Source organism: Amborella trichopoda, chromosome 3, assembly GCF_054954075.1.
Source record: "Amborella trichopoda isolate Santa Cruz 75 chromosome 3, AtrichopodaSantaCruz75HAP2 v2.0, whole genome shotgun sequence".
Classification (NCBI taxonomy): Eukaryota; Viridiplantae; Streptophyta; class Magnoliopsida; order Amborellales; family Amborellaceae; genus Amborella; species Amborella trichopoda.
The window spans coordinates 11,844,578-11,872,097 of record NC_142338.1 but is presented as its reverse complement, the minus strand read 5'-3'; the positions used below and the strand labels follow the sequence as shown (position 1 = coordinate 11,872,097).

The window sequence follows — 27,520 nt, the reverse complement described above, 5'->3', positions numbered from 1 at the left end:
GGATTCAAGGATTAGTGAGTTTAGAGAGAGAGAGAGAGGTTGCACTAACGCTTGGAGTGAGTTTAGAGAGAGAGAGGATTGAAGCAATCGATCAAATGATAAAGAGTTTAGATAGAGAGACAGAGAGGATATGATGGGTTCGATCTAGTGATACGAATGCGACCTGTGTCCATCTTGTTTACCGAAATGTAACCCATGTTTTTTTTTGTTGGATTTGGAGTTATCCAAAATCACCAACATAAAAAAATCCTATATTTGATGAGGATTGAGATATTTTGGTGTGAGATTGAAATTGATATTGATATATGAACGGTGGTTCTTCTAAAGAGTGAAAGAAGCATAGTACTCGTACATAAAAGAGATGTCTAAAGAACGAGGGAGGCAGATGGTGCCGTTTGGGAGAGCAAATTTAAAAAGGTTAACTCAATTGTATTTTTAGGTTTTATATTTTATTTCTAGTAATTTATTTGTCAAAAAAACTATTTTCGTATTTTATTGGTAAAAAATTACTGGTGGCTATGTTTTATTTTGCGTATTTTGTTTGTGAATAACGAACCCGTGGTCGGGTTCAAACTACGTAGCACGCACGACATTTTCCCGTCTCGTTATCAACTCTCTCTACTTTCTCTCTCTAGGATGACTATTATCGATGATGCGTCCCTCTGTCATTCTCTCTCTTAGGGCCCTACCAAAATTTCCCCCCGACTAAAACTGATTCTTCTCTCACTCACTCACTCTCTCTCTCTCTCTCTCTGCATTCATATCTTTTGCTGGCGGACATTGCCTTGTAGATTCTCTATGCCCCCTTCTCTCTCTGCACGCGCTCTATCTTTTGCTGCCCGACATTGCCTTGTGGATTCTCTATCTTCTCTTGCTCTCTGCTGGCATTCTTAAGATGCGGTAAGAGCCCGGAATATAACCCGAACAATAGATTTCCTTATTCGTCAGCTAGAGAGATATGCGCTTGCAGTTGCGTTATGGTTAGATTGGGGGCTTTTGGCGGAGCTGCAGTGTTTTGCTTGAGGTCAGGGTAGAGAGAGATGTCGCATAGGGACGCCTCTGCTGGGGTACCCTCTTCTTCGTCTGCTGGTGGTGGTCGAGTACGGCAACGAAGACGCTCCAGTGAGGTTAGTTTGTTTCCAATTTCTGGTTTTCTGCCAATTATTTCCTGGAATGTTTGATTGTTTCTCTTTTTATGCATCGCTTTTGGTATAATTTCTCTCTTTTCAGGCATATTATCTTGTGAATTGGATTTGGTAGTTGTTCCATCCCTTTTTTTAGTAGTCTATGGTGTTCCGAAGAATCCAGAACTCTCTCTTTCGTGGCCAGTGCAGTTACTGTACCATAAGTCCTTCACTATTCACTTCTCTTGTATTCTGGCTGCTTGTCCTTCCTTTAGATTCTTTACTCCATTTGACTGAATATTTATCTTGTGGTGCTATGTACATTTTGTTCCTTTTCTTCCGTTTAATTAAATTCTACTGTGCATTGTAGTATTTGGTGTTCTTCTTTAATAATTTTTTTTTCCTTTCTTTCTTTGAGTTGTATTTATTTTTTGTATTGTTTACTTGGAGAGCTTTTCCTTATCTTTTCTCCTTATTTGTCACTAGTTAGATTAATATTTGCTATATCTAGCGTTTCCCGATTTTCTCCTTCATCTTTCTTGAATTAATGTTTTTTTCTTTGCCTTTTCTCCTTTGAATTTTGTAATAGGTTAGCTATTCTATTTCACTTCAGAAGAACTGGAGTGCGAATCGCTTTAAAATAATTTGGCATCATTAAAAGTTTATGCATGGTTTCTTGATGGAGTGCAATGCTGAAAATTATTTTAGGTCCCTCAAGAAGTGAATAAAGCCAATGGAGGAGGAGCTCATCTTCTCATCGATGATAAGAGCAAGTATAAATCGATGTGGACACGTATACGGTCATCCGTTTGGATGATTGGAGGGTTTGCATTCATAATATACATGGGCCACCTTTACATATGGGCAATGATCGTTGTCATCCAGATATTCATGGCAATGGAACTTTTCAACTTAGGGAGGCGAGCCCATGAAGATAGGCATCTTCCAGGCTTCAGGCTTTTGAATTGGTGAGTAAACAAGTCAATCATGCCCTTTCCGTTGAGCATTAGTGTTGTCTTACCTGAATGGATGGTCTTTTTTGCAATACTATTCGCATTAGTTTTATTCTACAATTTATGCATGTCTCATTTATTGATGATCAATGCGTGTATGCTGTTAATGCTGATTGAATGTGGGGATTAGTGTTTAAGATCAATTTTTTAGACACTTGTAGGGATTAGATGTGGTACCTGCTTCTGCTTAAAAGAAGAGATAATAATATTTTGGAGGACTTTGCATAATTTTTTAATAGATATTTTCTCTTGTGTCCTCTTTTGTATTTAATTTCCTTGTTCAATTTTTTCAGGCATTTTTTCTTCACAGTGATGTTGTATGTATATGGTCGCTTCCTCAGTCGGCAGCTTGTCAACACTGTAACTTCAGATAAATTCCTATATCAACTTGTCAGCGGCCTTATAAAATATCAGATGTTTATATGCTATTTCTTATATATAGCAGGTAAATCCTTCTGTTGCTTCTATCCTGCTTCTTGCCATGCTTTTTACCATCACTAAAAGGCAACTCCTCTCTACTCTGGAATATGTGGAGCTTGTCTATTCCAATATTTGTTCTCAAAATTTGTATCACGTTGTATCTTCAGTTAGCGTAGCTTGCCCATAGTTTCTTGACACTTTGCCACCGTAAGATGCATAAAAAAAGATATTCTATGTTATCTTCATTTACTGGACAAGAACTGATAATTAGCCAAGGACAGAAAAGACCAAAAACTGATGTTCTCTGATGTTCTTTTCATTGAATGTATAATTGCATGGGAATGCCAAAATGACTTTTTTCTATGTTTTGAGCACAGGTATTGTCTGTTTCATTCTTACCCTGAAGAAGAGAATGTACAAATATCAATTTGGCCGGTTTGCTTGGACACACATGATTCTTTTTGTGGTGTTTGCCCAATCTTCTTTCACAGTGGGAAATATCTTTGAAGGAATCTTCTGGTAACAAGATTCTCATTGCTGCTTCCTTTGATACTAGTAGTGATCTTTCAGATGATTTAGAATTTGTGAACTTGGTTATGAATGCGTCAAGGGAAATGCCTGCATCGTAGAATTCATTTTTCTGAAGGACTTGCAACTTAGACTTCTCCCCTGTCTAATCTTCTTCCTCTTTCTTTCGAAGACAAAAATATCAATTGTCGTTGGGTCTCTGTGGTGTTCAAGATTGTCATTCATATCACTCGTCCTATCAATAGCATATTTGAAATTGCCCACTTGGGTGTCTACATTTTATCTAGGTAGCATGTGGCACCTTTTTCAGGAATTGGTGACAACATATTAATTTATAGATATGTTAACAAAAATATCCCATGAGGGGTGGGATGAGGTAGCCCACTGGTCGGGTGCTTTACATAACTATACCACAGCCCTCAGGCTGCATATGGCAATTGCATTATTCAAGTTCAAGAAAGATGGACTTTTGGTGGTGTATGATTATAAATGATCCCATATTCTGTTGGTGATTATCCACAATAATTATTCCCAATTCAAGTTTAAGAAAGATGGACTTTTGGCAGTACATGGCAATTGCATTATTCAAGTTTTTTATCTATAAGTTTGTGTTGGTGATTATCCACAATTATTGCTTTATGTGATTATCAACAATTATTGCTGTATGCATTATGAAAATGAGAAGTGTGTATTTATGCATTTGTGTATGTGTGACTTATATACGCATTTATGTCTGCATGTATATGTTTCTCAACGAGATTGAAATATTTATTCTGGAGTGAAGCCCTACAAAGTAGAAACATGACTTCATCTTGTACACTTCCACCAACTTGTCTTTGAACTATTCCATTTTTTTATTTTGGTTTTTTGTTTCTGCATGGTAAGCCGGCATGTTTTTCATGATGCTCAAATCCTTGACCTCTCTCATAAGAGCAAGGTATCATGGACGTAACCTAAGTTCACCTCCACGGGATAATATCCACCAAAGAAAGTAATTCAATTTTCTCGTGGATGTGTGTTATAATTTTCAATGCATGTATTCCTTCCTAAGACGTTTTGCACTATATAATCATTGGGCCCTTTATGCTCCCTGTTCACCTCCCAAATCCTTAGAAATGCAGCATGCAGTTTGGCCAACTTGGAATTTTGTGGTCAAATGGTATATAGTAATTGTTGAGTATCCCACAGAGGCCCACTAATTCTTCTAACCTCTTCTTGGTTTTAGTGGAGGCATCTAGTTAGTACTCTCCAGAACTAGAAGCAGCATTCCATCACCTTACGTAGTCCTCACAAAATGGTCCTGAAGGGACTCTGAATTCTTCTATCAACCAGCACCTATAAGCTACTGCTGCCTTATCCTATTGTGAATTACCTTCTATGCCCCAGGGGCATTGATATTTTGATTTGTCCCCTCAAATATCACTGCCCACAAAAGCATACTTGGCCACCATTGGCCCATGCTACAAAGTATATGAATGTAAACTGCGGAATCTATTTGACCTATATATCTTTATTTATCATATTCATGTGACAGATAGCATGAACACCTTAGTATGTTTGTGAACAGAGTTGCATGAAATAGACTTTCAAAAGTAAATCTGTTTTGTTCTGTTTTGCATTGCCTGCAGCAGAGTAACTCCGAACCCACCCCAGAGACCGCAACCTTCGACCCCACCCATATTAAAAAAAAAAAAAAAAAAAAAAAAAAAAAAAAAAAACAAACATAGTGGCAAAATGTGGCCTATAGGTTAGCTACTGACTGCAATATTTATTTATGAGAGTGATCAGATCGCTTTCCAGCTACAAGGTACTGCTTTTCCAACCCACTAATCTTTCTGGAACCCACCCCAAAGTGAGCCATCATGCAAAGGGAAAGGTTCAGGTATGTGGAGATGGTTTAGCTCGATTTAAGGTCCTGCTAGAGAGGTTGAATCATCTTTTGTCATTGATGGGTGAGTGATGTGGAAAACGAGTTTTTAATGACAGAGAGGGTAGCGGGGAATGATTTTTTCAAGCAATGAAGCTTTAGGGTACATCTAGTTTATTTGTGCCTTCAACAATTGTTGTGGATGGCCATTCTCTTGGTCATTTTGGTGCAGGAACAGTAATGACTTGCTTTGAGTGCTAGTGTATTGTTTCTTCATGGTCTTGGCCCCTCACTCATATATCCATCGATATAGTTGAGAATCTCTCTCTCTCTCTCACACACACTCACACTTCTCTTTCTTTCCTGTTCATTCTATATGGCAAGATAGAAGGAATAACATATAGTGCACATACTTACCAGAAAAAAGACATAACTCATACAGTATTACCAACATCAGCAGCCATACCATTTATATTTACAATGGACCAATACATTATATTGTCTCGTTTTCTTCGGCACAAAACACACGTATTATGAAACGTTATTCCCTTGTGCTAAAGATGTTGAATGGTTAAAATCATTTTGTTATCCACGAACCATGTGCTGAATATGATACACAGGACAACTATGTGTTCCGAATTTGATCAACATGGTACTGGCTAGGACCTTTTGTTAAATGTCTCTTGGTTTTCCCATTCGTCATGCAGAATCTTTATTACTCTTTTTAATGGGAAAAGACTAACAGGTAGAAATGGTCAAAACTAAAAAGGGCTGACATGAATAAATGGTCATATCTGAAAATTGCTAAGATGCCAAAGACTCCTTGTTACATGACTGTTACTTAAACCTTTTAGTTTCCTTCAATGGATCACAATGCATAACTGGTCATATGTGAAAATTGCTAAAAAAAAGAAGCCAAATAAACTCTTGTTACATCACCCTTAAATTAAACCTTTTTATTCTATTTTCCGAATATTCTCTAATTATTTTCTTGACTTCAATCTTCTAAAAGACATATCCATACTTTGTATGTGGGAGAAATAACGAATTGGGTTTTGAATGGTGACAGACAATTGGATGTTAATGTCTACAACCTGGATTCCCATGGCACTTGACTGATCCACTAGGTGAGGGCGAACGTTGCAATCTTTAGATATGCTGAAACCAGTGTGACACATGTGAAAGAGTGTGATTTTCTATCTTTTGGGCATTGGGATGAGAAATCACTATATCCCTTGGAACTCGCAAATATGAGGTGCAATTCGAATATGGGGTTTTGATGGCGAACCACATGGGCAGAGCGAACCTTTCTGTACTAAAATTGTTTGGGTTGATATGTGATGGTGAACAAGTGGTGAATGGACAGAAAGCTAGAGCTGGGCAAAGTGGATCACTAGGGGCACACTTGGTAATTGAAGCTGGGGAGGCACTGGAACCTGGAAGTTCTAGTTCCCTGGAAGCTGGAACTGTTGATGTCTACAAGTTCTTGAATAATTGTTTGATAATCTGTCTTGAAGTTATCAGATATAGAGAATAGACTTCATTGATCAAACAAAGCTTCAGAGAGAAAGGGCACAGTTAGAGAGAGAGAGAAGAGAGACGATTAGAGAGAGAAATGGCACTTAGAGAGAGGAGTTAGACAAATGGGATAGTTAGAGATAGAGAGGACCTAGAGAGAGAAGAGGGCACAATTACAGAGCATGAGCACATTTAGAAAGAGAATAGAGTTAGAGAGAGAAAGGGAACGACTAGAGAGCAAGGTTTCAAAAAGCGATAGGCAGCCCCTAGGCGGCCTGCCTGGCGCCCATCACCTAGCGCCTAGGCGGGCGCCCAGAATGCCCAGAACCTCGGGCGCCCCGTAATTTAAAAAAAAACGAAAATTGCCTAGCCGCCCAGGCACCCGCTTAGCCTGCTTGGGCGCCCGCTCAAGTACATCCGCCCATGTAGAGCTGCCTAGGTCTAGGCGGGCGGATTTTTGGTCCAAGCCGCCTAGGCGCCAGGCGGACCGTTTTTTAAAACATTTCTAGAGAGAGAGGACTTAGAGGGAGACAAAAAGGACAAAGTTAGAGAAGGGATTTAAAGAGGAAAAAGGCATGGTTAGAGAGAGAGGATTTAGAGAGGAAGAGAAAGGGCAGGGCTATAGAGAGAAAGGAAATGATTAGAGAGAGCTGGAGAGAAAGGACAAGATTAGAGAGAGAGGAGTTAGAAGAGAAAGGACATATTTAGAGAGAGAAAGGGCATGTTAGAGAGGGTTTAGAGAGAGAGTTTTAGCTTCTCGAGCTGGAAGTTTAATCATCAAACTAGGAAATGCTACAGTAAACTGGAACTTTTAGCTTCTTGAGCTGGGAGTTTTAATCATCAAACATTCCCTAGAAGTCCATAAAGGTCTAGAATTTTGCGAGAGCCAAATCAAACTGACTAAATAGACTCATGTCCTTATACATGATTTTGTACAATATCACTTATTGTACGGTATGATGATAATGCGGACCAAGGAAAATAAACAATATGGGACTTTATATATGCCTGATTTGTACCGTATGATTTGGCTATCAATTATTAGGGTATGATTCTTGCCATTGAGGAGACATTTTTAAATGATTTAATCTACTTACCAATAGAAAAAAGTGACTCAATTTAAATTGTAAATTTAGCATACCTGGTCTCAGATTTGACAACCAGGGCAGGGTATATGACTAGAATAGTTGAGCATCAGGCATGGCAAAGTGATTCTCATCATTGTCTATCAGCATCTTTCTAGGAATCGTGAAGAATATAATGGTAAGATAAGTTGGCACTGGCCCTGCGCGGCTGTGGGCAAAGTGGGAAGGGCCTTTTCTTTTGACAAATGATTGAACGTCCAACCATGGGAGGGTGTTCCTTGGTGGGGTAGAGTACTTGGATCTACTAAATTTATCTTTTAATAGAGTTTTGAGTGGTATCTTTCTTAAAGATGCTACTGTTTCGCTAAAAGCTGAAGTTGACTGTTGTGTGGGTATGATTACTTTTTCCATACTGCTTCTGTGGCTTGGGACTTCTTTCATAGTATTGATTTTCTCGTCTATTATTTCTTTTGTCTGTAATGGTCAATGACAATGTTAAATAGTTTAACTAGATTTGTTATGGGGGGGCCTCTTATCGAGTTTTTTGTCTTTTAATCTCTTATGATGGTATATGTCCTTGTAGGTTCCTCTTGCCAGCATCACTTATTGTGATCAACGATATTGCTGCCTATTTTTTTGGGTTTTTTTTTGGTCGCACACCGTTGATAAAGTTATCTCCTAAAAAAACCTGGGAGGGTTTCATTGGAGCTTCTGTGACAACGATTATCTCTGCATTTGTGGTAAGCTTCCTTGTTGTTTTATGGGCTGTTATTCATTATTTTGAAGGGCATGTTTGGGTATTTTGGCAGCTGCATTATGACTTGTTCTTAAGATCTTTGAAAAATTGGAAGCTCAATTCTTAATTTATATATGTGGGCTTTGTTGATTCTGTGTATCCAAACCATATCAAGATTGGACCAGCTGTCAATTCAATGGAGGCATTGGTTCGGTTTCACTAGTTGAATCGGATAGGCTCACAGATTAGACTGGTCAAATTTTAAAAATAATTGAAACCGAGAAAAATTTAGATAAATTGAGAAAAATAGGAAAAACCTATAAAGTTTTAGAAGAAGTCTGAAAGAATCACTTTTTTGGAACTAAGGAAATTATAAAATCCTAAAAGAAGATTATTAGAAACCAAAATTACAAACTAATAGTGCATATCACATGAAGCAGTCTATTAGGACAGTAACTCATTAAGGGAAAAACAATTAAACATTGCATTTGAAATTTTGAAGGGTACTAAACAAGTAAATTAGTAAAGTGAATCCCATTATCAATACAGAGCCCCACTAGATAATTGCCTCGCACTCTATCACAAAGACAAACCATAAGGGCATCCAAAGTTGCAAAACATCCCCTTCAAAAGGATTAAGTAATAGTAATACATAATGCAAAATATGTAAATGCAAGTCATGTGTAGTCTTCTTCTTTATTTCCTTCTTTGTCTCCTACTTCATTACGACCTCCTCCATCATCATTATTGATTTCTTCTTTGGTGAAACCCACTCTATCCTCCCTTCACCCCCTAGGAGAAGGATTTTAGGGAAATTTATCAAAGTACCCGTAAGATATAAATTATTTAACATTCTACTCATTTGCAACTATTCTTACTCAAGATCATGTATTTTTTTGGGTATTTTGAAATTAAATCAAATGATATAAATAAGGAGCTAAATTGTTCATCTCTTATGGATAACTTATTAAATTTCCCAAGATCTTATATTTCTCCCAAGCCATAGTAAAAACATACTTGAATAGGAGCCTAGGAATCTTGAATATAAAAACTGTTAAATAATGCAAATTGAAGCACTGAAGGTTACCTCCTTGTGTTGTTTTTATATTGTAGTGCATGAAGACAGAGTCAATTAGCGTCATATGCTCCACCTTGTTTTGCCTATCCGTATAAACAATGTGTTGAAATTCCAATTTCTCTAGCAAACACATGCATTGCAAATTTGGTAAGGATACGAATGTCACTTTTGACATTAAAAGCATCACTACCAAATTTTCCTTCCATTTGGTCGTAAATGTGTAGAAGCAAAGAGAGATTGGTTTAAATCAATCTAAATTACACAAATGAAAAAACTGGAACTTTGAACCTAGAACCAGATAAATTAAATTACCTGGGAGGATATCATCACGAGTGTTTATACCATGTGTCCAAACTCTCCCTATGCTTTCTTAGACAACCCATTTCCTTGCTAATCCTCACTTCATGAAGACTAAATCATTTAGCCTCTTACTCTCCACCTTGTTTGCCTATCTGTATGAATGTGCCAAACATACTCCAATTTCCCTCGTAACCACTTGCACCACAAGTTTAGCTAAGGATACAAATATCGAGCTATTGATGGTTGGGAGCATCTACCATTCAGTTGAAATTAATTAATGGGGAAATTATTAGATTATGTTAAACTTTAAGATATAGATGCTATGGAATCAATATCTATTGAACAAATGAAAAAAATGGAATTGTGAACGTAGCAGATAAATCTTAATGACCTGAGAGTAGTTACCAACAGCCACCTGGGGGAGTATGTGGCTGGACTATTTGTTATAAATTGTATCATGTTGTGTGGCCCCACATCATCAACAACCTTCTTGAATAAATATAACAATGTTGTTCCTGTTTTTGCAATAATCTAAGTCGTCTACTGACTACAGGAATGTGATGACCTTGTACCAATGCAACAAAAAGTTGATTAGTTGTCAATCTCTCCCTCCAGTCTGCCTATCAGCCATGATCTATCTTATATGGCTACCCTAGATGTCTTTGTACGTCTCTATGCAGCCCTTTGCGTCTTCCACATTCTTCTTCGAAAGCCAACTTTTAGCTTCATGGAAGCTAGGGCCTCTAACTCCAGGCTTATGAATGTCACCTCATTCAACATAGGCTGAAAGTAGAAGGAATTAATTCCATGAAAAGCTATAGCAGCATCAATACATCCACCCTGCCACCGCCCTTTTTACTGCATTCACCCCTGGCAACTTGGTTTTAATTGTTGGCTAGGCACATCTTGTGCTTTGTGGGAAATTATCCTATAACCCTGCCTCCTAAGCCTGCTAGTGGCACTCTTAGTTGGTTCATTCTCCCCTCTCCTCATTGGTTGGTCTACAACATCAAAACCACCACCAATTACACCAACCCAAACTACCAACCGCGAAATTTACAGACTGCCACTCCCACTAATTAACAATTCTCTAACCAAGATATTTCAACCATGTGCAAAGTGCAACAATCCTACATAAAAAATGACACACAAATCCATTGCAAACTTTTAGTATGTAATACATATATAAATTGAAATGTCTATTCTAGATTTATAGGATAACGGATAATAAAAGTATTAAAATTTAAAACCCTTATTTTTGTCGAAAGACCTATGCAAAAACCCTTGTTCATTCCAAAAGCAAAAAACCCGTCAAGTATTTAACCAAAAACCTTAACACTAAGATAAACCCATTATAACATCCATTTTTTCATAGAAATAATAGGATCACCCAAAAAATAAAAAGAACAAACACAGAAAACACTAGTTATCCATGTCCTTTTTTTTTTTGGGAAGAAATGCCAATTATTCATATCAAAAAAAAAAAAAACTCAAAAACAAACCATAGGAACTATTTCAAGCGTTCCATTGAAGTATTGAAGAACCAAAAAGAGAAAATGGGAATGAACAAGAAACTGATAACACCGATTATCCATATCATAAATGCATAATCAAACCATAGGAACTATTTCAATAGTTCCATTGAAGTATTGATGAACCAAAAAGAGAAAATGGGAATGAGCAAGAAACTGATAACACCGATTATCTATATCATAAATGCATAAAATACATCCAAAACCCTCAAAATTTAACCCAAAAAGCCAATATAATGGCTACAACAAACCTACTATCACGTCCCTAAAAATATTGCCTTGCTATGTTTTCAAAATTTTTTTTTTCCCAAAAACCCCTAGAAAACATTTTTGTTTTACAACCTTTTTTAAATCTGAATCAATCAAAGCAAGCAAAATAGAAATACAATATACCTATATGTAAGGTTGATGGAGCCCTGGAAGTCACCAGAAAATGACCCAATGGTCACCAGAAAATGATATTGAGATTTTAGGGATTTCGGTAGACAGATGGGTGAGCAAAATCGGCTGTCTTTCTCTTTCTTTGAAATCTGTAAAATCGTTTTTTAAGCCCCATAACTAACTAAAATGTTGGTTTAGGCCAAATTGCGCCTAAGAATAGGTGAAATGCTAAAAAAAAAATGCTAGTCAAAGTAGGCAAAAATGGCCTGAAAACTGAAAGCAATTTTGTTTTTTCTGTTTATACTGTTCATGTCGGGTCTGACCGGCTCGAGTTTGGCTTGGTTGAACTGGCCTGTCCAGGTAGCGAACCGGACAGTCTTCCGTTTCCAATTCAATGGACCCAGTGGATTGGGATTCCTGGTCCGACTTGTGGGGCCACCAATTTCCATTCCAACTGGTCTGATTTGGTCTTAATATCTTTGAAATAAATGCCTGATTTCCCAGTCGTACGCATCATGAGATAATATTCAGCGTGAAAGATGCATGTTTGAGCCCACAGTGCAACATGTGATCATTCTTATAAAATATTGTATGCATCATGACCTTCACATGCATGTATGAAGTGGAAGAACAAAACAATTTCATCCTTGCATTCTCCGACAGATAATATGCACCTCAAGAGATGAAAGAACAATCTTTTGCCTTAGATAATTCATGGAACACCAAATACGTATTTAGACATGCATAGAATTCTTAATAATTGTGACACATATTGACCATATTGATTGTAAATAGTGAAGCGGCGGTCAAAGGGCTAGAGCCTATGAGCCATTATCGGTTGATGCAGACATGAGATATTAAATTTATAAATTAAATTGTCTTTGTACATTTTATCTGTGCAGCTAGCAAATGTAATGGGGCGTTTCCAATGGCTGACGTGTCCAAGAAAGGTACTGCTGAACTGCATTTTGGACCGATATATTCCGAGTAAATTATAATTGTCCCATCTAGAGAGCATCTTATGTGATCATGACACTATTTGATGAAATTTTTGCAGGATTTATCTACTGGATGGCTTTATTGTGATCCAGGCCCTATGTTCAAGCCAAAATACTACTCTTTAGAAGGATGGTTACCTGATTGGGTGAGTATTTTTAGTTGTTTGTGCTTAACGACTGCTGTTAATTCAACTATAAAGGACACTCTTGTCTGTAGACATCTGGAAGGCATTCTGCAAAAATATTAGTTGAAATGCAACGGGCTTGCTTCAGACCAGCTAGACTATTTAACTTGTGCTTGTATTTGCATCTGCCACATTCGCTTTTTGTTGTTCATCTTTTATTGTAGAGTTTTGGACATGTTTCTTTTCTACAACCGGCCTATTTTTTCTAATTTACATAGAGTTGAAATTAGGTAGATATACAAGAGAATCTCTAATTATTCCTTTTCACATATGGTAGATATTTGTGCTTGTTTCTAAATGGCTCTGGTGAAGAGATCCATGGTATTTTGCTTTATTGCTTCGACCCAAAAAAATTTCACCTTAGAAGAACAGAGTGGGACTGGTAGTGGGGATGGCACAATTTCTGAGAATTTTGAGTTTTGATATTGATGTTTTAGGGTAGCATACTTACAACTACAGTTGTCTGCATAGGTATTGATATGGTATAAAGAACATCTTTACATGATATGCCCCAGCAAGTTCTTGATGCAGTTGGATACTCCTTAGCCATGTCCCATTGTCTTGATAGTTTGTCTGCCCTGTTTTTATCTGCTCCTATGCTTTTCATACAGTGCATTATGTACTAATAAAAATTAAAATGATGTATATAAGTATCAATATGTTAAACAGCACATTGGACGTAACCGTAGTGTACAGATACTGGTGCATATGTGCAGCAGTTCATTTAAACCTATATCAGTATATATGTCAGCTTGTGTGGGTCAGTTATGTGAATGCCTTTGTGTCTATATTTGTATGTGCATACATATTTATCTATGTATTTACAGGGGAATGATCTAGTGTGACTTTCCTACATTCTTGTAGTAAGACTTTGTGGCTATTGGATCTCACCCCTCATCAAGATGAGGGTGGGATTCTACCTGGTCACCTGGTTGCCTATCACCATTTCTTTAATTTCGGCATCCACTTCTATTGACTTGTATTCTACTTTCCCTGAGGAGTTTTTCCTGTTAGTTCTCCAGCAGTCTGAACTCCAAGCAAAAAAATCATGATGAATACGTGATCATGAAAGTTCTTGGCCATCATTGGCGTGGCCTAATTTCCTCACTGAATGCCTTCGTACTATTTTATACTTGGGTTGTTTTATTTGGTTGCCATACTTGTGTTGGACCCACATCGATATACATAACAGAGCAAATTCTTCTGAAATCTTCTTTATCCGTACTAACTATTGATTGCATCATTTTAAAGATTTGATCTTCTTTTTAGTTTTTGAGTAGACACGTGTGAACTTTGAAACTGTCTATGAAACTTTTGAAATATCTACAAATTCAGCTAATTAAGGTATGATTGATTATCTCTTGCTCATCATCATGAGATGGGGTAGTAGTAAAGCATTGTTGGATTTGGTTGTCTCTTCACAATATCGCTGTCGCCTAATCCTCTTATTGGCATCCACGTACCAAGTGGTAAATTGTGCTCTGGCATGCTGATCTTGTACTCCAGGGAAGAGGATCTCCTTCCCTTGCGATTCCTAAATTTTGGAATCTCGATCCTTCCTATTGATGGGAGTCATGAGTTAACATGGAGTCTAGATTCCCTAGCATCTAGTATAGCAGATATAATATTGTATAGCAATGCTGTATAGTTTAGTAGCATAGTATAGTAGTATGGTATTGCCCAACAATGTTGTATATAATACTGCTATATACCATATAGTCTAGGTGTGTCATTGATTCGAAAAGCGGTGCGCCCAGCACCTAGGTGGCCGCCTAGGCAGGATGGGGGGCCTGGGCGGTGCGCTCAAGCCATTAGGCGGGCTGTCCCTGGGCGTCTGCATTGGGGCCCTAGGCACCCGTCTAGTACTTGCCTAGGCGGGCGGCTAGGGTACTTGAGCAGACGCCCAGGGGACTGAGCCCGACTAGGTGAAAAAATTCCCATCGGGTGGGGTATTTTTGGTGTTTTTGTTTTGTTTTGATTATAAAAAATGCATGAATATGCATATTTTGTACAAATTATGTACCTAAAACAGGTTACTGGACACCATTTGCCCCCTTTTGAACCTGGGCCGCCCAGGTTCTGGGCACCGCCTAGGCACCCACCTAGGCGCTGGCGGTCTAGACCCCCCCGGCCGCCTAGGCGCTACTCGGTGTTTTTCGGTGTGTTGAACCTATGCATACAAAAAAAAAAAAGAAAAAAAGAAGGAAACATAACAAAAATGCCCCTCCCCTGTCGGTGAATGTGGTCTGTCCAGATTGGGCATTGCAGGTTCTCTGGTGCACAACTTTTCCATAGGTTGGGCAGCTCACAGAATATTTATCTTGCATTTGAGGTTTGTGCACTAGGGATGTACATTTCTTGTTCTTGATGAGGCATATGTTCAAATATTTTCTATTAACATTTCTACAAGATATAGGTATTAGATTATTCAATTTTCATGGGATACACATTTATAGATTGTCCTCTTTTTTCTTGCAGTTTCCTTGGAATGAAGTGTCAGTATTACCCGTTCAGAAGCATGCTCTAGCACTTGGCCTCTTTGCATCAAGTATAGCACCTTTCGGAGGTTTTTTTGCAAGCGGTTTTAAGCGGGCTTTCAAAATTAAGGTTAATTTTACGAGATTCTTAGATGTACATGTACAATTCATTAGACCTGCATTGTGAACTTAAAGTTTAAAAACTCAATGTCATATTTTCTGATATAGGACTTTGGTGATAGTATTCCTGGTCATGGTGGAATCACTGACCGGATGGACTGCCAGGTACATATTTCTCAGGACCTGAATGATTTTCTATTATGTACCATGTGTACTTCTTCTATTTTTTTCTTTATTTTTCCTTACTTGATGTGTGTTTGGCTGACGATTGGATTTTCTAAGAGCTTGTTTGGTGCCCAACTTACTTCTATTAACCTATTAATCTATTTGAACCCCAAAAAATCAGGAATCGGGTTGCCCCTGCTGTGTAAGAGTGCAGTGCTTTTTTGCCTAAAATCTTTTACTAGTGATGCTAACTTTAAATATTTGAAAACCTCTCTTTTCTTTTTTTTTTAACTGAAATTACTATGCACCCAGAGGTGACTTATGGAAATTGCAAATTTCTCCTTAGTGGATTCGTGATGAAGTTTTGACCAAAATTTCCAACTTATTCTTGTCCAGCCTTCTGCTTTTCATGTCTATACCTTAATTAGTTTTAGTTTTCATGATCCTGTGCTGATTACTTTTGTGTACTTTTGAGTGAAACACCTTCCATTTCTATTTGCTCCTTAGAAATAGTTTAATTTTATTGTTACGTGTGTTTTTAATCCAAATAACACAAAAATATGAGCCTCCCATATTCCATAGCAAGAGCAGTGATGAGAGTTAATCTTAATAAAGATATCAGCAATAATGTGGGTTAATCTGAAGATCTCCATTTAATTGTGGGCTTCATGTCCTTTTGCTGTTCGTTACTGAGTGGGGCTGTCAAAAAATGATGTTTCAAGTTCCAAGCATTAGGATTAATTCTTATTAGTATAGACCTGAGGTGTATTTAGAAATTGAGTATGGTACCATGTAAAAGAATTCAATTATCTGTTTATTTCGAGCTATTCTCCTTTTGTTATCGGTGCCTTGAAGAGCCATGAGGTGAGATGCAGGGCAAGGAATGGAGATTCAACCTCATTGTGTCAATCTCATGGTTGCCCACATACCACAAAACCTTGTAGTGTGGCGTTTTAGTGTTCTCTGATAATTATCTTGCAAATTTAAGACTGAAGGCTGCTTGTGACTGCTTCCATGATCTCTATATTATGGGGCTTAAGGATTAGATTATTGATGACTTAGTTGTTTTTTGTATTTTTTAAGTCTTGGGCAGGTTAGTGTGCTATTCAAGCCTTGGATCTGCTGGGTCCTCAGTTCCCTGACTACTAAACTTCGATTTGTTCTTTCAGGTCATGTATTCACCGAACTAGTTTATTTTCAATTGTCTAGTCATTAGTTTCTTTCATCAGTCGCCACCAATGGTAGTATTAGTTCCAAATACCATTACGAGCAGCCTTTCTGTTTCTCTATCAGTCATTATTTTATTCTTGATCATTTTTAGTGAGTCTATTAAAATATTTCTGAACTCTTGTAGTTTGCTGGTTCCCACAAAAAACAATGATCTCTGTCTAATTTCTGTGGCCTACTACAATAAGTACCTTTTTCTCTAATTGGCTGGTCAAATTTCGCAGGTAGCTAATATTCTTTCATGATTTAGGGAGATGTTTGACACCTGCAAGTAGGTGCCTTGTGGGTGCAATCTAGTTTGTTACTATTCATGCAACGTACTGCAATCTAGTTTGTTACTATAACAGTGCCCTAGATCTATCTGTGTTTATTGAAATTTTTTATGTAACAGTTTCAAAGGGGTGAGTCTATGAAAAAGCTTGAAATTTACTAGAGCTAGAAAACAATCAATCTTATCTTGAAAATTGTGGGTTTAAATTTATTTTGTATGGTTAACATTCAGACTGATACTAGTCTTGTAGTTCAGTCTACATAAATTATTATTTAGTTTGGGAGTAGTTTGTCATATTCTTTATAGGAATCAAAACATAGTCTGTTTTAACATGTAGCAAGAATTAGTCCAGCATATAAGGATCAATTTAATACTCTTACGGTAACCTATCTTTTGAGTTTGGAGAAAAAATCTGAATTTGTTCATAGTTCAGCTGCACTTTAGCATTACTAATGATTGTTCCCAGTGAGTACCGTAGCAGTACTGTGGTAACTACTGTAGCACCACTGTAGCAGTCTGCACAAGTGTTGGTACCACTTTATCTCTTGAAACCCTAACTTCTTTTGGTATTTTCTTCTCTAGTTTTATATTGTATACATTCGGAGGTTTTTGAAACTAAACCAAAGAAGTTTCAAGTGTATATGAGGTCTTAAGAGGTTTTTTCTATTTCTATCCGATCTGCTATTGTAGATCTACTTTTTCAAGTTCTTTGGGGCCTCATTCCAGACTCTTCTAGTATCATGAATTCTTCAACATCAAAATCATTTCAGACTCAGGCCATAGCAGCTTCTTATGCAGTGTTTCATGCATCTCATTTTAAGGGGGCACATTTACAGTTTTTTCAAGCACTTTCAGACCATTTTTTTGTCAAGTATACCTAGTGTATTATCCCGTTCTTCTCAGTCTTTCTGGGTTCTTACCACTCGTGCAATCGTCAATAATGAACCAGATAAGATCTTATATTGAATTAGACTGTGATAAGTGCATCTTGCCAAACTGTCAGCATTACCGTCTCATGTCTCTGAAATTCTGAGCAAGAATATTATTGCTCTTGATCATTCTAATGGTTCGGGGCCCTCTCTTGTTTTATCCAAAAAATTGGTTCCTGATAGTCTGTGGATTCTGAAAAGCAAATCTGGTTTCTGTGATGTTTTTGTTTACCTTCTACGAAATGATTCAAACCTAGTTTGGAAAGAACATATTTTTGAATGAGTTTGGAAAGGACATTCAGGGGTCGTTTCGTTCATATGCAAATAATTCCTGGAAATTTTTTTTATATGAAAACTGAGGTTACAAATATTTGGTTTGTACTTTTAAACATGTGAAAATTTCTTCCATGTGAAAAATATTTGCCATGAAATGACTCTTTCCATATGAAAAAATCCCTTACCTCATGCCCGGGGGGGGGGAGAGAGAATTATACAGAGTTATTTTTCTCATTAGACTTGAATTATATACTATCTCAAAATTTAAGTTTTAAAGAGAGAAACTATCTCAAAATTTTTAGAGAGAGAAACCATCTCCAATTTTAAGTTATACAAAGAGAAACTATCTCAAAATGTTTAGAGTGAGAAACTATAATTTTAGATAATCTTATCTCAAAATTTTTAGAGAGAAACTTTCTTCAAAGTTTTGGATAGCCCCTCTCTTAAAAGTTTTTAGAGAGGGAGGCTATCTCAAATTTCAAAATTTTAGATAGAGAAACCATATCAAAATTTTTAGAGTGAGAAACTATATCAAATTTCATGTTTAGATAAACTATCTTGAAATGTTAGAGAGAGAAACCATATCAAATTTCAAATTTTAAATAAATAAACTATCTAAAAACTTTTAGAGGGAGAAACTATCTTAAATGTTTTACAAATGGAAACTATCTCATAATTTTTAGAGAGAAATTATTTCAAATTTTAAGTTTTGGAGAGAAGCCATTTCAAAAATTTAGACTATCGTAAAATATTTAGAAGGGAAACTATGTCAAAACTTTTAGGAAGAGAAGCTATCTCAAATTTCAAATTTAGAGAGAGAAACTATGTCAAATTTTTTAGAGAGAAGTGATCTTAAATTTTCAGTTTCAGATTTAGACTATCTCAAAGTTTTTAGAGAGAGAAAATATATCAAATTTCAAGTTTTAGAGAAAAACTATTTCAAAATTTTTAGAGAGAAACTATCTCAAAATTTTTAGATAGAAACTATATTAAAACTTTTTGGAAGAGACAATAGTAAAATTTTTATAAAAAGAAGAATCTCAAATTTCAAAATTTTGGAGAATGGAGAGAAACTTTCTCAAATATTTTTAAGAGAAATGATCTCAAATTTTAAATTTTAGATAGAGAACTAGTCTAAAATATTTTAGAGAGAAACTATATCAAATTTTAAAGTTTAGAGAGAGAAACTATCTCAAAATTTTAGAGAGAGAAACTATCTTGAATTTTTTAGAGGGAAGGTATCTCAAAAGCTTTTAGAGAAAGAAGCTACTCAAATTCCAAAATTATTGAGAGAAACTATCTCAAATTTTTTAGAGAGAGAAACTATCTCAAATTTGTTTTAGAGGGAGTGACTCTCTCAAAGTTTTTAGAGGGAGAAACTATATCAAAGTTCCAGTTTTAAAGGGACAAAATACATCAAAAGTTTTAGAGAAACTATAACAAATTTCTTGTTTTTGAAAGAACTATTTCGAAGTTTGTATAGAGAGAAGCTACTCAAATTTCAAATTTTGAGATAAACTATCTCAAAATTTTAGATAGAAAAACTCTCAAATTTATTTTAGAGAGAAATTATAGCAAAGTTTTTAGACAGAAAAACTATATCAAATTTCAAGTTTTAGAGAGAAACCATCTCAAAATTTTTAGAGAAGAACTATATCAAATTTCAAGTTTTAGAGAGAAACTATATCAAAATTTTGAGGGAGAGAAACTAACTTAAATTTTTAGAGTGTTTAAAGTTTAAACTATCTCAAAATTTTTAAAGAGATACTATCTGAAATTTTAAGTTTTAGAGAGAATATTTAAAAATTTTTATAGAGAAATTTTATCAAATTTTAAGTTTTAAAGATATAAATTATCACCAAAATTTTAGAGAGAGCAACGATCTCAAATTCTAGTTTATATATGGGGTATTTTTGTCCCAAGAAACTACTTTCTTATTTGGGGGTGGATGCAAAAATAAGTCGTAGTGGTGTGGTTTAAAAAGTAATTGGGGGGAGCATGCCTGGAAAGCATAGTCCAGGGGGTGTCTATAACTTCCCTTCTTTTTTCTTATAAATTCTGTCAAATATGATTAATTGATTATATTCCTACAATATTTCTAAGTGTCCTTGCAATGTATTTATAGATGCCTGTTTTCCATGTTGTGTTCTCTCTCACTCTGCCGGTTTCCAACTGTGTTTACCAAACATAGGAAAAAACAAGCTTGAGTAATTCTTTTCTTGTAGATTGTTTGCGTATGTAGATATTTTTTGTGTAGACATTTTCCTATCAAACTATTTCACGCGAACCAAACGACCCAAAAGACTCTCAAGAACCAATCTGGTGGTGAATACTTGGAAGTTTCAAGAGTTCTTTAAGTCATTAGGGTATCATCCACCAGAGCACACATACACTACTTGGAACAAAATAGGGTTGTTGAACATAAGAGCCGGCATATTATAGAGACCACTAGTGCATTACTTCAATCCTGGTTGAATTTTTTCCACTTGATTGTTATGGTTTTGAGTCTGCATCTCTTTGTCATTTCTCTTGTTACTTAACCTTTTATTTTTGAATCTAGTAGTTACAAAGTTTCTGTGAAACAAGACTCCTGAATGGCTAAGGAACTTCAGACTTGGAATAAAATGATACTTGGGGCTTAGTTACTCTTCTAACTGGAAAGAATCTCATTGGCTATAAACGGATGTATATGGTTAGGGCGTTACCGAATGGTTGCATCAGTTAGCATGAATCTCGGCCTGTAGGTAAAGGCTCCAGACAAGCATATGATTTGGACTGTGATTAAACATTTGCACTCATCGCCGAACTTAGCTTATGATTTGGTCTGTGATGAAACATTTGCATTTATCGCCTAACTTGCTGCCGTTTGTGTTGTTTTATTAGTTTCAGCTGTGAGATATTGGGTTTTTTTTTTTTGAATGAGTTGACTTTGTATTAATATGTATAAAGAAGTACAAGCAAAGAGTAGGTGCAAAATATAGGCAACCTAGAGAGTGGGTGCCCTGTACAAAAACCCCATGGGGCGCAAAAAATGCTCTACACTAGTGATAATATAATAAGTTGGAGGCAAGTTTATAAAATGCCTGCAGACCCCTAGGAGGTGTTGAGGATAGCTCCTGCCCTAGCTAACACTTCGGCGGCATCGTTGTCTTCCCTATGGACGTGTCTCCAAGAGACCTTGGTAGTGCCACAAATGTGAGCTATCTTGGTAAAAATGTTGTCTAGTCTGCATGGGCATGGGGCAACTCCAGTGGCCTAGGTGATGGTATTTCTAGAGTCACCCTAGACCATTAACTGAGTACTCTAGTCCATATCAAATCTACGAAGCCCTTCAAGAAGGGCGATGGCCTCCGCGGTGGTGGAGTCCATAAAACCAATGGGCAAAGAGAAGGATAGGATGTTGAGGCCTTCAGAATCTCTAAATGTGCCTTCAATGCATGAGGGACCCTGGTTGCCAAATGAGGGACCCTCAAAATTTAGTTTGTGTAACCCCAAAGTCAGGTGGGCTCCGTAAAGAGGCGTGGGGAATCCTTTGGGTTCTTAGATTCAGCAAGTTCTCCCAGTGATGGCAAAGATCGGTGAAGTAGTTGGTGAAAAGTTTCTAATTGACAGCTTCTTCCCGATGATAACAAGGATGGTGGCTTTCTCCTCTGAAATCCTACTATTTCTCTCTAACCATATAGTTCACAGAGTGGCTGAGATGGAAGCCTTCAAAAGGAGTTCTCTGGATTTGCCCCACGGGTGAGAAGGCAAGTAGAGAAAAGATAAGGGACAGACTGGGGAGTAACCCACTACCAATTGAAGAGGAGCAAGAGGTTGGTCCAAAAGGCTGTTGCGACCTCGCAATGTAAGAAGAGATGCTGATTTGTCTCTTCGGCTTTCAGGCGCATGATTCATCTATTCGGTAAGGGTAAACCTCTGCGCTGCAGTTGATCTAAGGTAAGAGCCATCTCATGGAGAGCGATCCAGTTAAATAATTGGATCTTGGGAGGCAAGAAGGAGCACCATGCCTTTGCTGCAATGGATGGAGATATCAAGGTGAGGGTAGGAGGGGCTCGGTTGCTACTGAGGTCCCTAATGGCATGGAGGACCTCGTTCTTAGAAAAGGAGCATTCAAGGGAGGCTGCAGTTTTGGGGGGATGGTTAAGAAAGAAAGGTCTGCCATTACAGATCTAGTCAGTGCAGGAGTGGAGAGGAGTTGGGAGAAGTAATGGATAACGACCTGCTCAATGAGATGCGGCTGGTCTAGGATTTGTTCCCTCTCCTTCAGATGAGTAATGGAGTTTTCTCCCCTTCGGCAGTGTGCTATTTTGTGGAAATATGCAGTATTTTGGTCGCCAAGCTTTAACTATTTGACTTTAGCCCGCTGAGACTAGTAGATCTCTTATTTCTTTAAGAGGGTATGGAAGTCCAATTTGTCCCTGGAGTGAGCCTCCAGTTCAGAGGGGAAGAGGGTCCTCTGTTCTTCAATGAAGTCCCAATGTTGAATTGACTGCAGCAGGGCCACTTCTGGGAGCAAAAATTTCCTGGCAGTTGGGATCCCCATGATTTGAGAAAACCAGTTGAGTAATTGGAGTTTCTTTTGAAATCTGAAACCTGCCCATCATTTCACAAGTGGAGCAAAGGAGCCCCATTGCAAACAAACTATGGAGGGGAAATTTGCCTCTTGGAACCAAGCCATCTCGAAACAAAAAGGTTTAGGCCCCTGGGAGATAGCTTCGTTGTCAAGGAGAATGGGTCGGTGGTCTAAGGTGGGTTTAGGGAGTACCATGGAGTGGGTTCTAGGAAAAAGGTGATCCCAATCTATGGAGGTTAAGAATCCGTCTAGTTTGGAAAGGCTAGGGCAAGCTGAGTTGCTGGACCAGATGAATTGAGCCCCTTCGAGAGGGATATCTATGAGGTGATTGTAGGAGATAAAGTCTGAAAATTGGACCATGGCTGGATCATGGAAGTTCCGTTCATGGGACCATCGGGTTATGTTAAAGTCTCTCCCTAGGCACCAAATGGAGGAGGACAAGGTCAGGCAGTTTGAGGCCCTCTCCAGAAGGCATCTCTCCTGCTATCTTTATTAGGTCTGTAGACCACAGTGCATTTCCAGTGAAGGAAGCCGGACTTCCTAGATAAGGTCACAGTGAGCAAAAACTAGCCGATGTGGGAGGCCACCAAAGAGTGCAGGGTAGGGGCCCAAAGGACCCAAATGCCACCAATTTAGATTTCAAAGCAAGCAATATGAAACCTTATACTACAATAATCTTTTATTGAATGACACACAGTTCTGCATAGACATGGAACAAAAAAGGAAGAAAGGAATTATGGAACTTTTTTTTTTTGTCGAAACTGCATTGTTGTGTCAGAGGAAGGCTAGCTATACTGATCCGGTATATTCTAAATACACCCTCGGTACCATATTGACGGGTCTTATAAGGATAAAAATAAGTAGTTTTCCATTTGCTGATCTCTATCTTTCACGAAATCAATCCCCCTTGACTGTACAAGAATATGTGGAGCTGAGAATGTCTAAAAGAAGTATGGGAGAATGTTATGCGCCAAGGGCAACCTATTGGCAAGGTCGGAAACCCCATATTTGCCTGATGTGAAATATGGAAGGAGAGGGGAGCTTGGTTTCCACCAAACCAAGAAGAGAGAATGCAAGCTTAGATGTTAACTGGTGCACATGGCTCTATTTGTCTGGGTATCCGAGGCCCCGGATATTCCACATTAGAATCTTCATTGCAAGGATAGGGGGGGAGGGGCTTTGCCTAGATGAGCAACGGGCAGGACCGATTTGACTGAAGCTTCTGACCCAATATATCTGTTTCATGCAACTTTCCTTCCAGCAGTCCCTAGCCGAAACCCTAGCCGAAAAACTTTTGACACAAGGGTTTGACTCTTGTTGGGAGAGGGAGGCAGGTGTCCCTGCCACAAAAGCGAGGGACGGGAATAGGAGTCACTTGATCGAATGGAGGGGGAAGAGTAGAATGACTTTCTATTAGGGCAGGTCGAACGACTTAAGTGAGGGTTATGTTGGCGGAGGATTCGCCTTTCTCGTATCTCACCCTGAAAGTAAGGTTAGAAAGTTCATGGGCCCCCTTGAGGATAGGTGCGGAGGCTTTGCCTTTGGCCTTCTTTGATGATCTTGATTCACCATCTGCTTTGATAAATGCTTCGAGGGCTTCATGAGGCTCATTATACCAGAATCCCATGACCCTGAGGACTTCTTCTGCGTTACCTTTTTGCTTGGTCCAAAGCATCCACAAAGTTGGAGTCAACGGAAGCCAATGAGAGGGACACTGAGGAGAGAAAATTTGGGGGTTCCGCACTGGGGATGGGGGGAGTAGTCTGCTGTGGGCAGGTAGGGCAAAGGTGGGAGGGGACATTCGAAAGAGGGGATATGAAAAGATGGGAGACATTGGGATTTTCATCAAATGGATGTCGAAATGTTTTTTTAATACATTCTTCAAAGAAGAAATTTATATAAAGCCTCCACCCAGACAAGTGACTCCTCGTAATTTAGTTTGTCGGCTTAAAGGGGCCTCTTATGGCTCCAAGCAAGCTTCTCGAGCTTAATTTGATTGTTTTAGACCGGCTGTTGTTTAAGGGGGTTCATTGTTCTACTGATCCTTATCTGTGTACCACTCAGGTGAGAAGTTAGTATATGACATTGTTCTTACAAGCGATTATAAGATACTATTTCTCATATGAGACATATTTTATAATGGCAGTTTCGAATGACAGATGGGGCCGTTATCGCATTTTCTTGGTTTAGAGAGTACTCAGTCTGCTCGAGGAATCTTTGTTAATCAGCACGTGTGTGCTTGTGGTGTTCTCTCTCGAGCTGACCTCATTGACTTCAAGATTGCAGATACCCCAGTAGAACTTAATGTTGAGTTATCCACATGTAATGGGGACAGCTCCCAGATCTGTGTTTCATACTGGTGGTAAGTTGGTGGAGTTAACTATTACCAGGCTAGATATCAGTTATGCAATTTATCATGCTGGCGAGTTTGTTTATGCTCCTCAGTCAACTCATGATTGTTCATCACATCATCTGATATAATTTGGTCAACACTTGATGGTGGTCAATTTTTCTCTGCATCCTCTGATCATCAGTCTGTTGCATTTATTGACAAAGAGTAGGGCGGCTGATCTGACATATGCAGATCGGCTACAGGGTATTGGTTATTTACTTTTTTCTTGGTGGTGCAAGAAATCAAGAGTGTAGATTCTAAATTAATAAGCAGAGCAGATTCTAAATTAATAAGCAGAGCAGAGTGTCATGTTCTACTGTCTCTGATGAGATTCTCTGGATTTTGCATGATTTTCTCTCATTTTGGTGTCCCTCATTTATTGCCTATACCTCTCAATGGAGATAATATAGTGCTATAAAGATTGCTAAAAAACTTGTATTCCATTATTGGACCAAGCATATTGAGGCTGATTGCTATTATAATTGGTAAGGCTTTTGTACTTTCCCTTACCTTTCTTCAAAGTCAATTTGCCGAGATATTTACCGAAGCTCTTAATAAACAGCAACATGATTATCTTTTGAGCAAACTTTTACTTCATTTCTACTGATGCGCAAGTTTGAGTGTTGTTGAGATGTATATCAGTATATGTAATTCGTTAATTAGTTTGAGGGTAGTTGTTTCTTATTATTTTTATGTACTTTGTACTGTCTCGCTATTTGTAGATTATCCCTTGTTTGAATCAATGAGAATCTGTCCATGTTTCTTGATTCTGGCAGTAGTTTTCACATGAAAAGAACCGTGTTTGCATTGGTCTGCATTGAGTGTTTTCTTATCATTGTATGTATTTTGTTTTTTGTTGTAGATGGTGATGGCTGTGTTTTCTTACATCTATTATCAGTCATTCATTGCAACTCAAAGCACTTCTGTTGAGATGATATTGGACCAGGTACATCAGCTTGTCACATATCTTTTCGTATTCTTTTAAGAAATTGCAATATTGTTCTTTTTTTATGACATTATCCATTTATGGATGGTTGTGATCCAGATATTGAATAATCTTACAATTGAGGAGCAAATAAGCCTTTACCAGCAGTTGGGGAAGTTCTTTCAGGAGAGGCAATTGGCGTGACTGTTGTGAAGCATGCGTTTACCCCTGTTCTGAATATCATGTACATGGTGTTCTCTGTTTATCAACTACTTAGATCCTTTCGACTCTGAGATTGTACAGCCTTTTAACAAATTGTATTTCTGTTCCCACTAGGTTTTATTCCTTCTGTTCTCAGTATTGTTTTTTGTTGCTGAGAAATTCTTGAGAATGAGACGTCTGCTCGGGTTTCTTGTGGACAAATCCTTGTATTGTTTTGCATTACCTTCTTCAAAATTTACTTCCTATTGATTGTTTCTTCAACTTCAGCAAGGTAAGGTTCGAGGGTGAATGAAAACTAACACGCAAAGATCCAGTTATCTTCGCTAAAACTAAATTGGATGCTGTTTCTATAAAGCCTGGGCAGTTATGGAAGAGTAGAGCTTCTCCTCAAAACCTTATCTGGAAAAACTTCGTGCATCAAACCCCCCTGATAGCTCTAACATCAATTTCCACCAATGATTATCATATTTATAGTTCGAAAAATGGTACAGGTATGGAAATAGACCCCTGCAATGCAATTTTCGGTTAGATTTTGAGTGTGGCTTACTCTTCTCATAGCCTAGGCACTATTTTAATCTGTTCCCATATAGATTTCATTTATTTTTCATTCTAGGGCCTTTCCCCAATAATCCATATACAATTTCTTGCTCTTCTCCAGTCAAGTTGCACCTCTCTCTCTCTCTCTCTCTCTCTGTCTCTACTACTGCTCGTTGCAGAGAATATACCCTAGCTGTTTCAGTTATGTTCAAGTCAACTGCATTCAAGACAATTGCTGAGAAAGGAAATCTTTTTCCATAAACTTTTTCACTTAGATTTTTCTCTTGGCTTTGCTTTCTTTGCAGTCTCTGAATTTTCTCTAGATTGATTACTTGATGTCTTGCCGGCATCCAAATTTAGTTGGAAAAGGTTAAAATAAGGTTTAGACCTTATGAAAAAATAAAGTCCCATCTCAAATTTAACTTAACTGAAAATTGATGTTGGAAAACAATTGAATTGTTCATCTTGACCATTATAGATGTGAAAAAACTAATGGATTTCATGCTCTAAAAACAATATGTTATGTATCACATTATTACAATTGAATTGTTCATTTTGACCATTATAGATGTGAAAAAAAATAATGGATTTCATGTTCTAAAAATAATATGTTATGTATCACATTGTTTAGATCGTCC

The 27,520-nt window shown here is 37.7% G+C and overlaps 1 protein-coding gene across 3 annotated transcripts; it reads left to right on the top strand.

The window, feature by feature from the left end:
* The first annotated feature begins 277 nt into the window (after nt 1–277).
* Nucleotides 278–26,546, top strand: LOC18432616 (phosphatidate cytidylyltransferase 1). 3 transcript variants are annotated; one of them, XR_016053043.1, is made up of 13 exons: nt 418–1,127; nt 1,833–2,092; nt 2,431–2,582; nt 2,935–3,076; nt 8,139–8,295; nt 12,485–12,532; nt 12,640–12,726; nt 15,244–15,372; nt 15,471–15,527; nt 16,611–16,696; nt 16,979–17,025; nt 26,061–26,144; nt 26,244–26,546. XR_016053043.1 is itself a non-coding variant. In XM_088863410.1 (12 exons), exons 2-12 carry the CDS (start codon nt 1,041–1,043, stop codon nt 26,325–26,327), a joined length of 1,287 nt encoding a protein of 428 aa, XP_088719536.1. In that variant the 5' UTR covers nt 278–417; nt 636–1,040; the 3' UTR covers nt 26,328–26,546. The 3 variants fall into 3 exon arrangements, 2 of the variants coding, with proteins under 2 accessions (XP_088719536.1, XP_006842780.1); XM_088863410.1 differs by lacking the exons at nt 16,611–16,696; nt 16,979–17,025 and adding an exon at nt 278–417 and having other exon boundaries at nt 636–1,127; XM_006842717.4 differs by lacking the exons at nt 16,611–16,696; nt 16,979–17,025.
* Nucleotides 26,547–27,520: the final 974 nt, after the last annotated feature.

What these genes read in the sequence shown, in the direction of transcription:
- LOC18432616 (XM_088863410.1), top strand. Translation starts at nt 1,041, where the DNA reads ATGTCGCATAGGGACGCCTCTGCTGGGGTACCCTCTTCTTCGTCTGCT. An exon ending in ATCTTTGAAGGAATCTTCTG is followed by an intron (nt 3,077 to 8,138) that starts GTAACAAGATTC and finishes ATGTCCTTGTAG; the next exon opens with GTTCCTCTTGCCAGCATCAC. An exon ending in AGCGGGCTTTCAAAATTAAG is followed by an intron (nt 15,373 to 15,470) that starts GTTAATTTTACG and finishes TTTCTGATATAG; the next exon opens with GACTTTGGTGATAGTATTCC.